We start from the raw sequence: 15,307 nt of genomic DNA on the forward strand, positions 1-15,307 counted from the left end.
CAATACATCCTACTTTGCTCCTGAGTGATTATAAATTGGTCAACTAATTTTATGATGCATAAAATAATTATAAGAACTGAAATTAGTGTGGAAAGTTTTGAAATACGTTTTGTCGTAATTTAATAGAATCCCAGTAAAATTTGATGATGAGATAATGGCGACAGTCCAAAGGCCTAAAACTAAAAATGCCTAAAAATAATATTTATACGTCCCCACTGGAACTACTTAAAGACGACAGAAAGCAAAATAAAACTGAAGAAAAATTCTTCTCTCTAGATATGGCCAACAAGTATAAAAATATTTCCTTCAGCTGAAACTTAACGACTAACAATAGTTGAGCGTCATTTAAGATAACACTACAGTTATGGAGGTGAAATAAAGTAGATCACATTCATTTGGTGCCCTCATTATTTCATTTAAAAATAAACTATCCAAGCTTTTACACGCCAAATAAAGATCTCAACGAAGCTGAAATCAGAATTGGATAATATTTTGATACAGTCCGTTAGATGGAAGTTTATATGGAATGAGGCCGACATAACTCTGATTAAGAGTGACATGAATTGCATTTTACACTTCATAAGCTTGCGTGTCCTATTAAATAGTATAGCAGACAGGATTCAATTCCTTTAGACCAGGCCTGGGAAACCAGCGGTCGGCATGTGCCTGATTGGCTTAAAAACCTTTTAACTAACAAGTATATATTTATATGATTTATTCAAATTCATTATCCCCTTCGAACAAAATAACTAATGGAATTTTACCTTAAAAAATATATATATTTCATAGTCGTTCAAGAATAATGTACTGAGTAAAATGAACAGTACTTCCTCATTAAAATCGAAAAATTTGCAAAAGGCCCTACGGCTAAAAAGATTGCATTGAACTGCTGAAATTGAAGTAAGAGAAAAAAAAATTAGGCGATCATCTTATTGTTATAAAACAATGTTCATTAGAGATTCAATTGAAACTTCAGCTTTTATCTATCATTCATTTCTAATGAAATGTCATATTCATTCGTGTTAGAATATACACAGTACAATTTAGTTTCATCTCAAACTATAATCGCCTGAATATCGTCGTCACATTAAGTGTTTTGGCTGGACACAACAATACAATGTACATTAAGCTTTTATACTTTAAGTGAAGTCTTTTCCTAGACAGAACTGTGTGATTCTTGTGGAAGTTATGATACTGAGATATTACAAGATAAAAGCCAAATATCTCAATCAATACCAGTTATAATTTAGTTCTTGATTTTAGGCGTATAAACAAAACACATTTTAAAGCTAGTTAAAAAAAACGCACGTAGATTTTTAGTTTGCCGGCCTTTGTACAATGTTCTATCTTCACAGACCACACTCGAAAAGTAACGATACTTTATAAGTGTATTAAAATAAAATTTTTCTAGTTCAAAAATGAATTGAAAAATGTTACAGGTTATTTGGCTATGTAATTATTTAAATTCGGTTTGGATTTTGACTGAGGTCATTAATAGTATTAAACAACAGTATTAAAATAAGAAAAATTATAAAAACTATTCAAATATCTACTCTACTCTAAATTTATACCGGAAGAAACTATAGAAGATTGTCAGAAAGTTATTAAAGAAAGAGGAAACCGATCAACCTTAACTCCTGAATACCTAGATAATTTGTCATTAGTTTGAAAAGACAAACCCTTAATTTTCAAAACGTCTAACAAGAGTCTGCCAAAGCTGTGCAACGAAGAATGGTCTTTAGCCCTAATGAAGGGGTAAGGACCAAATTAATTGCTCAAGAGAACAGACGTAACACATTTCTTTACGTGCCTAATAGGCAAACTAAATTTACAACAAGTTGTCTGCAACAAGGTAAAAGATGTACTATTTCGAAGCGACTATTAGTTGGAACTTCCAATAATTCCACAAGAAGACATAACCTCACTAAATTAGAATCCTCTACAATTGATTTTAAATGAATTTTATTTTTATAATACATCCTGTCCATCTTGGAAAACATCTTTCGAATTAAGGAAAACGGTATGTCTTAAATTTCATATTGATTAAGAGTGACATGAATTGCATTTTACACTTCATAAGCTTGCGTGTCCTATTAAATAGTACAGCAGACAGGATTCAATTCCTTTAGACCAGGCCTGGGAAACCAGCGGTCGGCATGTGCCTGATTGGCTTAAAAACCTTTTAACTAACAAGAATATATTTATATGATTTATTCAAATTCATTATCCCCTTCGAATAAAATAGAACTAAATATATTCATTGGAATATATTGCTATTTCTCTTTACCTAGCCATCAGAGTAACGAAACTAACTATATAATAAATAAAAGAACAATTCAAGCAGATTAATGATAAATAGAAATAAATTGAACAAGCCGTTGAACTAATTTTATCAGAAAGCTAGCATTTTTCACCCTTAAATAATAAAATTACTTCAACTGAAAAGAATCTCTGCTTAATAGCACTGCACATCTGATGATTAGATGTGAGTAACACAAAAAAATTATTCCAATAAAAGGCTGATGATAGAACTAAATTAAAATTAATTGATTAAAAAAAAGCAAAGAAACAAAAAAAAATACAACTAAAAAATAAAAACAGTTGAAGTAAGAAGATTACTGACATTAAACCAATTTTAGAAGTCGCTTCCTTGACCCAGTTTGATTCTTTACAAATGAACCTTGGATTTGAAATTCTATTAATAAATCGATTTTATCCGGCATTCCTATTGTTTCATTACTACAAAACTACACCTAATTATGGCGGATGTATAAGAATGTCACTTAGTTAAGAAAGTGAAACAAAAAGAATGAAAAAAAAAAAAAAATGGAGAAAGGTGAAACAGTTTAACATGGTACGTGACTAGGTTTGAGAGACTTCGAATCGCTTTTTGATTCGTTTATAAGAATTCGTTCAGTTTGAGTTCTCTAATGTATATGGTGTTTGTATATATACAACAAATGATGTACATGTTATAAATAGATATCTAAGTTGGCCCTATCTGCTAAATCAACATATGTCTCTTTAGTGCAATCGTTTTGACAACATAAATCGATTTATTGTGAGACGCTATTTCCTTTCACTATAGAACAGATGTTACTGTTATTTATTTGTTACTTATCAAAACAAAACAAGAATAAAGTAATGTTTTTGAACTGGGGGGCCTTAAAACGGATATTACTGGAGACAAATTCTATTTAGAATATTTGACAAGGTCGAAATACTTCACTCTTTTAAGAAGTAAAAAAAAAAATAAAATAAAATAAGAGATGTTGAGAACCATTTTAAGGTAAGTATAATTTCCTGTTCCCTCAATCAAAAACTAAATAATTCACAGAAAGAAAACCACAAAAGTATCTAATATTATTTCCATTGTACTTACTAATATTGGGGACAAAATTTACATCACAAGCTATGCGGTCTAGCTAAAGTAGAAGAGAAGGAGTCAAAAATATACATCACTATGACCATCACCTTGATTACCAAGATGGCTGTAAATAGACGGAAAGGATTGAGCAGAAGGGTGTCAAAATTTTTCACCTCCTGACATTCAGTGTAGTTCGGTACTCTCCAATAACATATATATTATAACTCAAAGGCATTTCTTTGTTATCACGTAATCTAAGTTACCATATCACGACAGTCACATCAACTGTAAGCCGTTACAAAATATTGCCAAGTAATATTTATTATAAGTTGACAGTGAAGCATTTCACGAATAATTTGGTTTACCAAGAGGTTATATTGTATTTTAAATCATTCAACTAACATGTTACATTTAACTCAATAATTGAGAAATAGGCTGGCCATTATTATTTTTTTAATTCTATCACGCTTCTCGCCTGGGATGAAATTTCACTCGGCTTTCATTCAGAGCATTCATTAAAATTCTAATGGATTATTCCTTTTAATTGAATTTTACTGAATATTCAGTAGCCTATTTACCATTTCCAGGTGCCTGCCACTCCAGCCATGCAATTTATAGTCCACTTTAGGATTCAATCAGAAGTCATCAGAGGACCTCCTATAATCAACCATTTTAGTTTTTTAAAACCAACTTTCTTTCTAATCTAACTCAAAACAGACCTACATTTTACAAAATATTTTCCATTAAAAGAAAAAAAAATTGCTACCTATTTTCCAACGGCTTTTATAATTGCCCAGGTCTTGGAGTCTTAAATCAACACTGGAAAGGTCGATAGTTTATTAAGCAAAGTCTTAATACTTCTGGAAATGTGGCACCTCTTTCATGAAAACTCCTGTTTGCAGTCAAATTCTTCTGTCGACTTCCACAAATAAGTCATTATATGATTTTAGAGCCACAGTAAATAAATGTTTTTCACTCGAAGATAAAAAAAAAATCAGAAAATAAGTACTCCCAGAACCCAGTTACTAACATAATCCAGCAAACTTTATATTTGTCATAATAACTGACACTGGACCACTGATTCTTAGCATTTTTGTAAAATATTAAATTGAATAATTATTTTACTATTTATAAAGAAAATTTTGGCAGAGCGCGGTACCCAGAGCCAGCCAGGAACTCCAATAGTTATATGGGTGAAGAAAATACTAACATTATAAAGACAATAGCATATGGTGATTAAAGTTAAATAAAGTGTGTAGGTTACATATTGTTATAAATATTCTATTAATATTTTACATTTGTTATATAACAATCAGTGAGGAGAACGTTTTACGATAGATGACAATGACCAAAGGATTATGTCTCGGTTGTTATCACATTGTAATTAAAAGTAATAGTAGGCGAGGCTGGTTACTAAACAAGGTATAAATTGCCGGCGGACATATCGCTCTATTGTCATTGAACAGTTCCCCAGACTGATTGCTACTCGTCTTCTACCATTGCAGAATCACTCACCTATTCTTAATGTAACCATGGACACGTTAATATTATAATAATTCAAATACATAATTACTGAACCCCTACCGAACCCAAATCATTAACACTTGTAAGTGCATATATTTGTTCGTTTTTATTACGGACGTATACTCAATAGCCTATCATTTTAGAAGAAAATTACCAAAATAATAATTGTAAAAAAGTAAATGTAAGAAATATTATTTTAGAAATATAGAAAAAGATGCTTTCTCAGTACATGACTTAAATCACTTAACTCGTAGTTGCATGTCAAGATTCCGGGGAGAAAACTGTGTTATATGTTTAGCACAAAATAATCGTATTTTATTATCATTTTTCCCCCTTGCAAGAAAGATGGATCTATATCGATTAGTTATACTACAACAAAAAACTTTCAACATTTTAAAATAGGAGGGACCACGCTTGCGGTCGTCAGTAATTCCAAGAATAACCATTGAATTCGTTGCTTTCAATCTTAGAAATTCTTATACTTTAAACATGATTAACTTAACTTTGCTACAAAAACTGTTGAAGAGATTTTAAAGTGAACGAAACAATAAATTATTCTACAAAACCATTTTGGAAGAAAAATAATAATTGATAAAAGCAATGGTGTTCCTTCATTTTTTTAAAAATATATTCAAGTTTGGAATACTTTTGTACTAAATTGGAAATATCAAGCTTTAAAAACCTTCATTAACAATATTATCTTATAATCAATTAATTTTACACAACAGAGTCGAAATCAGCCATTAGCCAGACGCCATGATGAACAAAAAAATCAGATTAGCAGATAATATTGTAGATATTAATCTAGTATAAAAATATTGCAGTAAATACTATAAAAAATGGGTCAATGTTCAATCATTATTTTAGTTAAAATAGATTAGAGTAAGACTGCAAATAGTATTCAATACGATCCAACAAGATACAATAGTAATAGAATTGTAAATAGTATTGTTAAAGTTAATACAACTTAAAATGAATATATCACTCTTAAAACAATATCCGCTGAAAATCCATACATCGTTTAGGATGCTTTTAAATAGGTTTTTTATATTACAGCTCATTTTAAACAAAACAAAAAAGTAAAACAATACTTAAAATAAATATTACTAATAAAGTTGGGCGTGGACAAGCGTTCGGAACACGTAACAAAATTGGCATTTCTTCTTTTAATACAAACAAGTCAAGCATATAATATTTTGTGGATCATTAGTCACGAAGGGCAACTTAAACATACTGACTCCTCCTTCACCTAATTGTGTCACCATAAAGTGATTAAATTATTATTTCAAGTAGGTAATCTTTTTATTTACTTGTTTAAATTTATTAGTTTTTATAGATTCAGTACCTATGGACACTTGTCAGTTTACACAGAAGGGGATATATTTAAAAGAATTGAAAAAGCTAATAAAATTTTAAAATCCTTGAAACTATTATTTGGCTTTTTCCAAACTACTTTTACTAGATTCTTTCTTAAGAGTCCAACTACAAAAATGCAACCATCCATAATCTCAACTTATGTTTATTTGACATTACATTTACATTTTGGTGTCAACCGTTCTTCATATGAATCATCTGATGATCATGGGTCATCTTAATACGTGCCAAGTAGAATTTAGTGAATTAATTAATGACAATAAGATGAATCATTAATTGTAAAAAATAAATTCTTCCAAAGCTTAACTTGAATATAGCTGAAAACTATTTTAACTCTTATTACGCTTATACAATATTATTTATTTAAAAAGTAGTAAAATTATATTTTTAATTGTCTTTCCTATAAAGTGTAAATATAGAGTAAAAAGGATTAATTGTTTTTGAAATCCTGAGTTTAAGATAATTAAATCTTTAGAATTGCGATTGAGCCAAATGTCCCTTAATAATGTTCTCGTATTTTTTTAAAAAAAAATTATAATGTGTTCATTTGCATTGATTCGATTTCTTCAATTATATTATTAATATTTTACACATCTTTTATTATATTTCATTTCCCTCTTTCTAAAGAGCCTTTTTCAATTTCCTTGTATTGCCGGCCTCTCTAGTGTTCTCTAGCTATATGTAACACTGACCAACACTAGAATTGATTGACAGATTGAGAACTCTAAGGTGGGGAAAAACCTAACTCAATATCAACTACCGGCTTGACATTCAAAAACTGAAAACAAAAAAATGTACTTCGGTTTTACCATCTGTTATTCTCGCAAGAATTTACAGATCGTTGAAAAAAAAATTTCTGCTGTGCAAAAGTAATGTTAATGCAACAAACAATTAATTTTTTTTAACCAATTCTAAACTTTCAAAAACATCAGGTTAAATCATTGCAAAAGAAAAACTTGTGTCCTTCATATTTATATTTTATTACTTTTTTCTCTCTTCGTGCTTTCTCAAGTAAAACTAGATGCTACAGAAAATGAACTACCAATTATATAGTAAAATATAATGACAGATATATGCAAGTAAATATTGTAAGAACACTCCACAGAACAATGGAAACCAGAATAACAAAAATAAAACAATACTTTCACTAAAAGAAAGAAATAGTTGGCAAGTTGAATAGAGCAGTCATGAGTTCTTTGCATATTAATGGTAGATGAACAAAAGAGAAGGAAAAAAATCTAGTGACAAATGGTATGCACTCAAGCTGCATTTTGTTTTTTGTTTGTTTTTTTAAAGTAAACAGTTTCTACATTATGCCGAAGACCTCTGCACACTACTCTGCGTTTGGTACAAAGAGATAAACTAAATGAAATACGAGGAAACAAAACTTTTTTTAACCAGGAAATTTGTTGAAACAAACTCTTATAAGTTATTTACTGCAATTACTAAAAGATATCTATCTTGCAGCTGCATCGCAGTTTACAATCCTTAAAACTTTAACTAGAAACAGGTCAAATGTAAAATTTACATTTAAATTGCTCTATTACTAGTTCAACATGTTTAAAGAGAATCGTTCCGAATAATTCTCTTGAAAAAAAAATTCAGAAGTGGTCTAAAAATCCAGTATTTTTTTTTTTTTTTTAATTTAAGGCGCGTCTTAATTTAATGTGTAACTGCATGTTTATAACTACAAAATTCAAGTGCCAGCAACTGGATTCGAACTCTTAATCTCCGCGTTGGAATCCAGTATACGCTAACCACTAATCTAAAGGGATCAAGATTCTTTTTTTCCACTATTTTGTTTTTTAAAGCAGCTTAGGCAAAATTTTTCATTCCCTTTCATTAGTCTTTTTAAAACTGTGGTTACAAAAGTTACTTCTAACCAACTCCTGTTATGGAACTTTTATAAACGTTAAAATCATCAGAAAAGAAAAAATAAATTAACATTTTTACCAAATTGTATACAACAATGAATTCCTTCATGAAAAATTTAAATTTCAAGTCTCTTAATTAAGATGAGAGCAGAAAATTTTGCTAGATGACGAGACTCTAGATAGCTGTGTCTCTTGTTAAAGTTCACAAAGTCCTAACCGAGACATATTTTAAGATAAGCATGTTATTGAAAGATTAGCGTCCAATGATTCAGGTATATTTGAAAATGAGGTTAGGTTCGCAGTGCTGGATGATAATATCACTGATTTGTTGAAGCCAAATTCTCCAACTAAACTTATCAACTCTCTGAACCAAAACTGAGATGATGGATGAAGTCTGAAACCAGTTAGAGTTACCAAAAACATGAATGAATAAAATCAGAGATATCCCAGTTTTTGGTTATTATTCATAACAAGTCCCTAGATTGTCTTTTTTACGCCATAAAGCTTCCTTATTATGATGTAACACTGGAATAATTTAGCTTCAAATAAAGCTTTGCTAATTTTTCAGATCTAAAATAATATAAATAAAATAATGGCCTAAAAGGGTGCAAGCGAAGTAATTAGGATGTAAAATATATTATTATTTACAAAAGATACGAATTGTTATTTTATGGTTTAAAACAAATATTTACATCTAAAAAAAAAATTGTTTACATTTAATTAATTCTCTGGAAAGATAACCTAATTGGGTCAACTAGAAATAACTTCATCTGTCAGGACGTTCATTTATCAAATTAAAACTGAGGAATGTGAGCCTTTAACTTTCTCAAAATTTTATTAATGAATTTTTGAATAAAGCTTAATAAGCTTAATTCGCTTTTGCTCACTTCACTTTGATAATTGTCTGACTATTTAACTGATTACTTAAGTATACTATTTATGGTTGGCCTAGCAGTAAGTAATTGATATGTACTGGGACAAGTTTTGTAGGGCATGGAAAAATTAATTCAATGGAAAATATATTCCAAGTGCTGATTCTCTAATTAAAATGAGTACTGAACCAATTAGAAAGGTCAATTTATTTTCATCAATTTTCATTTTTTTTAAAAAATAACTAAAAATGGTAGAAGAATAAGGGCATGTTTTATTGGTCTAAAGGGAATCGCAAAATAATCCCAACGTTTCTACTAAACAAAACAGAACTGAAAAGAATCAGAAATTAGGTAAACTGATTGAAGTAGGTACAATACAAGATCATAAAAAGTAAAAACTTAATCTTTCCCATCATAAGCTAATGAGCATTAAGGAACCTCTAATCTAAGTCTAATCTAATACTGCACTCATTCGCTTTGTAGTTTCTCTCCCAATTATGGGGTTTTCTTATTTTTTAGCTGTTGTTTTTCAAAATGTGTCATCAATTAACATTATTAAACCTTCCTATTCAGTAAGAGGAGCTGAACTTTGCTATAAATTTTGAGGGAAGTCGGCCAAAAAGAAGAAATATTTAGGATTCAGCAAAATCCAAGAAAATTAGGATATACGTTTCAAGTTGGAGAATTAGAAAAGCAAATTAATTTTTTTTTTTTTATGATTCCTCCACCGTTTATTTATAATAAGTAAATAGGGTAAAATTCAAATACCCAAAATTCCAAAACTTTCTTCATTGATGCTCCACCGCACTCAAATGAAATCTTGCCTGATCTGATTAGGCAACGCTCACGAGAAACGTGGTTGGCTACCTTTTCCGATTTTATTAAAAAGCTTGATTCAGCGGGATTGAGTTTCTTTTTTCAAAACAAACTAGCTGTCTAGAATTGTTGAAGTACTCATTGTACTTTATTAAATAATTAAATTAAATGAATATGCGTATAATGTCTTTTAATTTTATTGATTGAATTTTAGATAGGAGTCTTGGATTTTCTGAAACAGTATTTGAACTCAATAATATCATATTATGAAAAGTACATTTAAATGAAAATTTAAGTTCTATATTTTGAGTAAATAATATTTTTATTAAAAAAATATGAAAAACATTGTTAAACTCTGTTTTATCCATACATAGATGATTACCGATCTAACTTTATTTTTTCAGTAGAATATCAATATTATTATTGCGTGCTACCTCTGCAGCAGTGCCAGAATAAATACTTTTTAATGATTGTAAAAGATGACTTTTTTTGTTAATTTTTTTTTACTCAACTATAACTATTGATATTTTATTATTAAATAACATTGATAATAATTATTATTATACAATATTGATAAATTATTACTAAAAAAAATAAAGTTTAGCATAAAAAGGCATTAAAAAAGTTGTGATCAAATATGAATAAAAAACTACAATTTGAGAAAAAAAAATCTCAACACATCAAAATTTAAATTATTGATTAATGAAATTTGCAATGTTTAGATTTATTTTTTAAATTCTAATTTCTTTATGTAGCACCTTCAATCGTAACGTTAACGCATAGATGTTAAAGTAAAAAAAGAAACATTCTGTCTGATATTTTACCAACTCTGGTGAAGAATCGAATTTTAATTATTACCACCTGAAACTACTGTCTGACACAAGCTACAATTAAAACAATTAAATAATTGTTTAATACGTGTTACAAATGTTTAGAATAATTTTTTATGTTTTAGATATTACAAAAAAGAAACAAGGAACTGCATATTACTGGTGTCCGAAAAAATTTATGAGAGTGCATAATTCTTGTTTTTTTTTGAGTAAAAAGAAAGAAACTTGGAGAGATGCTTCATTTAAATGTAGAGGAATTAAAAACAGTACTCTGGCCATACTTGATGACAAATGGAAAGATAAATATATGAGAATTATGCTTAATAGAAGCGAATTTGGTAAGTTAACATGTTAAATAATTTTATAATTCTTTATTTTTTAAATATTAGTATTAAATATTAATGTTTAATAATAATTACATATTAAATTTAATAAATATATTTAAACTTAAACTAAATATTTAATAATTAATTATTAAATTTTAATATTTTCAATATTAAATAAAATTGTTTGGCCAGAGATGTGGTTAGCTCTGCAGTGCTGGTTAATACCTTTGATTTTTATCCGCCGTAACATGCACGTTTATTGTATCCCAGACCGCTTTCAGACTTGCATTCTTCATCAGAGGTATTTTAATCAGTGTGGGGAAGATATTTCGACTTCACTTACGTTGCCGTCTAGCAACACACTTGTTGAAGTCGAAATCTCTACACCATCCTGATTACTCTACCTCTGATGAAGATGAAAGTCAAACCATTAGGGATACAATAAATATGCTTGTTACAACGGATTTTGTATAAAAAAAAAAAGGACAGAAAAACTATAATTTAGGGATAATATTCTTGTGGCATATAAATTATTGAAATTTTAAAAGAATTTTGCAGCTTAACAAAAAAAAATAACACTGTTAAACAGAACGTTTAGGCTCATCAATTAAAAAAAAAAAAAGAGAGAGTAAACATCCTATGTTTTATAAACTTTGGGGTAAAAATAGAATATAAAACCGAAGTAATGACAAAATAAAAGCGAAGCTGGGTAAACAAATTCAATATTTTATAAAACCATTCAGTATCAAATAATTAGTCAAATTTCTCAAAAACCTATAATGTGCCTACTAAAATTTCTAGATGAACCTTACGATGTTACTCATGAATAATAATTATTTTCAATAATTCTTTACAATGTTTTAAACGCTTTTTCCCAACCTCTTAAAAAACGAAAAGATCCTTAAAAGAAATTATTTATTTTTTCTTCGGAATATTCTTATTTAGTCTCCAAAAACAGTTCTTATTATTCGTCTTTGTCAATACACTATAGTTTGGTTTGTTTTGAAGAACTATGTGCCTGTCCTCAGTCTAAAATAAAGATACTTAAGGACTAAAAATTTAAATTTTTATTAATTGTTCATAAAACTGCTTCTATTCGTTGTACTTTGATCCTTTGCATTTTAAGATGAGACTGAGCCATAGGTTTGACCCACAGAATTACACAACGTCTAAAATTAAGAAAAAAAGAATTATGGACCCAAATAAAGAATAAAAACTATTTTGAAGGCTGAAAGATTTTACATAACGACGCCAGAAAAGTGGTAACGATATATCTACGAAAATAATTGAATAACGAATTATCTAATGTAACACAGTTCATATTAACATATTCGTTAATAGTAAGGAACAACAAAGCTTATTGTATGGTCAAATAAATATTTAAGAAATATTAATATCGCTCAAGAAAGAGAACTGTGGTCTTTTCCATCTTCTTCTTCAGCTCGTTTTCTAAACTGGCTACAATTAACTAAATTCGCTCATATCTATTGTTTGCTTCATATTAAATGTGTATAATTCAAGGGTAGGTAATGAAAAATGCAAATAATAGATAATTAGTAGCAAATGTTAATATGCATTAATTAAAACATTCTCAAATAATAGCTCGCAAAGAAAGATGGATCGGAGGAATGTATAATTGGCAAATGAAGGTGTGGGTGTGGGGACCTACGGGAGAGCCATTTCAATACAAAGGATTCTCTAAATTACGACCAAGCAGCAATAACCATTGGAGGTGTGTAGTAATGGTGCCATCACTGTTTCACAGGTAATTCATGACTATTTAATTTATTTGTTTTTATAGCTTAAAGAATACTAATGCCCCTCCCCCCAAAATTGTGTTTATTTCATTATTAAATGAATTATCCTAACTTATAGTGTAAAAAGTATATAAGGTTTACATAATGTATGTGTACACCAGGTTTAAGATAAAATTTTAAATGATGTTTAGAGATTAGGACAATTGAATTGATTTTGCTTTTTAATAGATAATGCAAATTATTTTTCAGGTGGAGTTCTCGCAGTTGCTTAGAGAAGAAACATTTCATATGTGAGTTACCTTTAAAAAAAAAGTGGTCTAATAAAAAGCTATCTACCCATATGCGCCGTCGTAAACTGATCGCTAATGAAATTGAAAAGAAAAGGTTCAATGAAAGGCGATATCGTTACAGAGTTAGATGGCCAATGGAAATAAATAATACTCTTTGAATTAAGTGTAATCATCTGCTTATCTAAAGTACAAATTTGTATATATTTTGTATTTATAATTTGTGTCATATGTTGTATTGATTTTAAACTAATTATTTATTATTTGTGTATATTGATGTATGGATATGAATTTCCTGTTTCTAAGTCCGCACTTTATGCGTAGAATAAATATCATTCACTATTATATTAACTTTTTAACAGTTTTGTATACTTGTGCATAATTATCTTCAAACCGAATCTTTAATTTGTATTTATTTGCTTATTTAGTTAAGAGAATAAGTATTGCTAATGGATTGTGTATTATTGATTCTTACCTTGATATAAGTACAAAGAGCATCTCCTTTCAAATGATTTGTACCAGGTTCAGTGTATAGCTTAATTTTCATTTTTCCAGTTTCAACATCTTTCATCACTAATCCACATTTCTGCATAAGGTCTATAAAATCTTGTTCCGAAATATCAGTGGGGAGATTGGTGACATAAACTTTGGTGTTGTGCTTGTCACCAACATCAAACCAAGCTGGAAATTATAAAGAAAACTTGACAATTTGTAACGAAGAAAAATGGTTAACGTTACTAGTCATATAATGACATTGTGATTCACTTCACTTTCAAATAGCAGAAAAAAAACTCATTCAATAGTTTCAGTGATGTACTTTTAATATTTAAGAGACAATTAATAAATTTAAGGTACGAAAGAATTACGACAATAAGATTGAGTTTCTAACTGCTGAAGTCCCAAATAATTCACCATGAGACTTATCAAAACACATGGAAAACCTGTCTAACCCAGTACCGTTTTTAGGAATTGAAAGTTTGACTCTAAATATAATGAACCTTAAAACTTGAATCTTAAGCGAAGATCCTTTAAAGTTTTCTCCCAAAAAGGCGAAATTTCCAATTAATAGGCCAGTTGCTTAATTAATTTTCTAATTATTCAGCCAAGTAGAAAAATCTTCAGTTATTATTAATAAGAGACCCATGAAATTCCAAGTGTTTGCCATCAGTCTCTACGCAAAGGAGGTGGTACAATTTCCTTGACATAATTTTGTGAGTTACACTTAGGAGTTCCAAAGGTACTGGAAAGTTAAAAGTGTGGATGGGTCGTCTTGTGACTGGATGACAATACTGGCCTTTGCAGTAAGGAATTTTTAACTCTGTTCGTACCCAAAAAAAAAGAGAGCACTAAGATAGAAAATCATAAGTCCGCCTGTACCAATGGGTCTGCAATCTCTTAGGAAGTTGTCGAATTAAATAGGAAAAGTTTTGAGGGTTATAAAGGAGATCTTTTGCAGCATTTTAGTAATTTGCATGGGGAAATAACAGCTGTATGGAGCAATACTTATCCAATCATTCAATCTATAGGTACAATGGTTTCCATGCTGCCCGATTCAAAAGCTACAATAAAAGTTCAATAGTTTTTTGCACTATAGAAGAGAATTGGTGGCAAATACAAGGGCCCTTATTGACTGCTCACTTGAGAAGAGATAAATATGTTCCATCAATGGATTTCCAGCAACAGCAGCAGAAAAGGCAATGAGAAGGCTAAGATCGCCAAGCATTAGTTACAGGCGCTAGTGTGCTGTCTTATTAGAGCAAGAGTCAATGAGAAATTAAAATTTTCTCAAGAATGCTAGGCAGAATGAAAGAAGTGGGAAGGAAATTTGTTTGCCAGGGATATTTAATACCAATTTCGAGTCCACACTAGAAAAATAAATAAATTATTAATAATTATTATTAAATTATGGCTATTCTTAGGAGCTTTAATAATGGACAGAACGTTTATAATGAGAAAACACTTTTCAACACTTTTTGCATTTAGAAGGCTTGATTTTAAACCACAATTGACATATGTAATACTAACAAAAGGAAGAATTAAATTGAATAAACAAGAAGAGCAGCTGAGATCTATACCTGGTTCCTGGGGTTGCTTTCTTTTAAGAGAAGCAACGTCTTCAGAATCTTTTTTGAGATCTTCATTCGAATTTTCTTTGCTGTCTTCTTTAATGTCTTTTATTTCCGTGTCTGCAGACTCCGGACAATCAGGTTTGACAAATCCATAACTCATTTGGTATTGTGCAATAAAATCTTCATCAATCTAGTAATGGTGTAAACAAAA

The 15,307-nt window shown here is 29.5% G+C and overlaps 2 protein-coding genes across 3 annotated transcripts in view; one reads left to right on the forward strand and one right to left on the reverse strand.

The window, feature by feature from the left end:
* LOC141457106 (lithostathine-2-like) overlaps positions 1–13,479 on the forward strand; it is a 42,429-nt gene extending 28,950 nt beyond the window's left edge. Inside the window, exons 1-4 of one of the 2 annotated variants that reach the window (XM_074133642.1) lie at positions 6,041–6,180; positions 10,783–10,995; positions 12,586–12,748; positions 12,990–13,479. In XM_074133642.1, the coding sequence (XP_073989743.1) occupies positions 10,836–10,995; positions 12,586–12,748; positions 12,990–13,188 (522 nt within the window). In that variant the 5' untranslated portion in view covers positions 6,041–6,180; positions 10,783–10,835 and the 3' untranslated portion in view covers positions 13,189–13,479. Of the gene's footprint in view, positions 1–6,040; positions 6,181–10,782; positions 10,996–12,585; positions 12,749–12,989 lie in introns of those variants that run through there. The other variant, XM_074133636.1, reaches the window with a different exon arrangement.
* The window catches only part of barc (RRM1_TatSF1_like and RRM2_TatSF1_like domain-containing protein barc), an 81,350-nt gene that overhangs the window by 63,670 nt on the left and 2,373 nt on the right, over positions 1–15,307 (reverse strand). Inside the window, exons 4-5 of the mRNA XM_074133593.1 lie at positions 15,103–15,286; positions 13,503–13,708 (exon numbers count right to left, since the gene is read on the reverse strand). Of these exons, the coding sequence (XP_073989694.1) occupies positions 13,503–13,708; positions 15,103–15,286 (390 nt within the window). The remainder of the gene's footprint in view (positions 1–13,502; positions 13,709–15,102; positions 15,287–15,307) is intronic.

This window comes from Rhodnius prolixus, unplaced genomic scaffold, assembly GCF_049639745.1.
Source record: "Rhodnius prolixus isolate KJV_2025 unplaced genomic scaffold, Rpr scaffold_1, whole genome shotgun sequence".
Classification (NCBI taxonomy): domain Eukaryota; kingdom Metazoa; phylum Arthropoda; class Insecta; order Hemiptera; family Reduviidae; genus Rhodnius; species Rhodnius prolixus.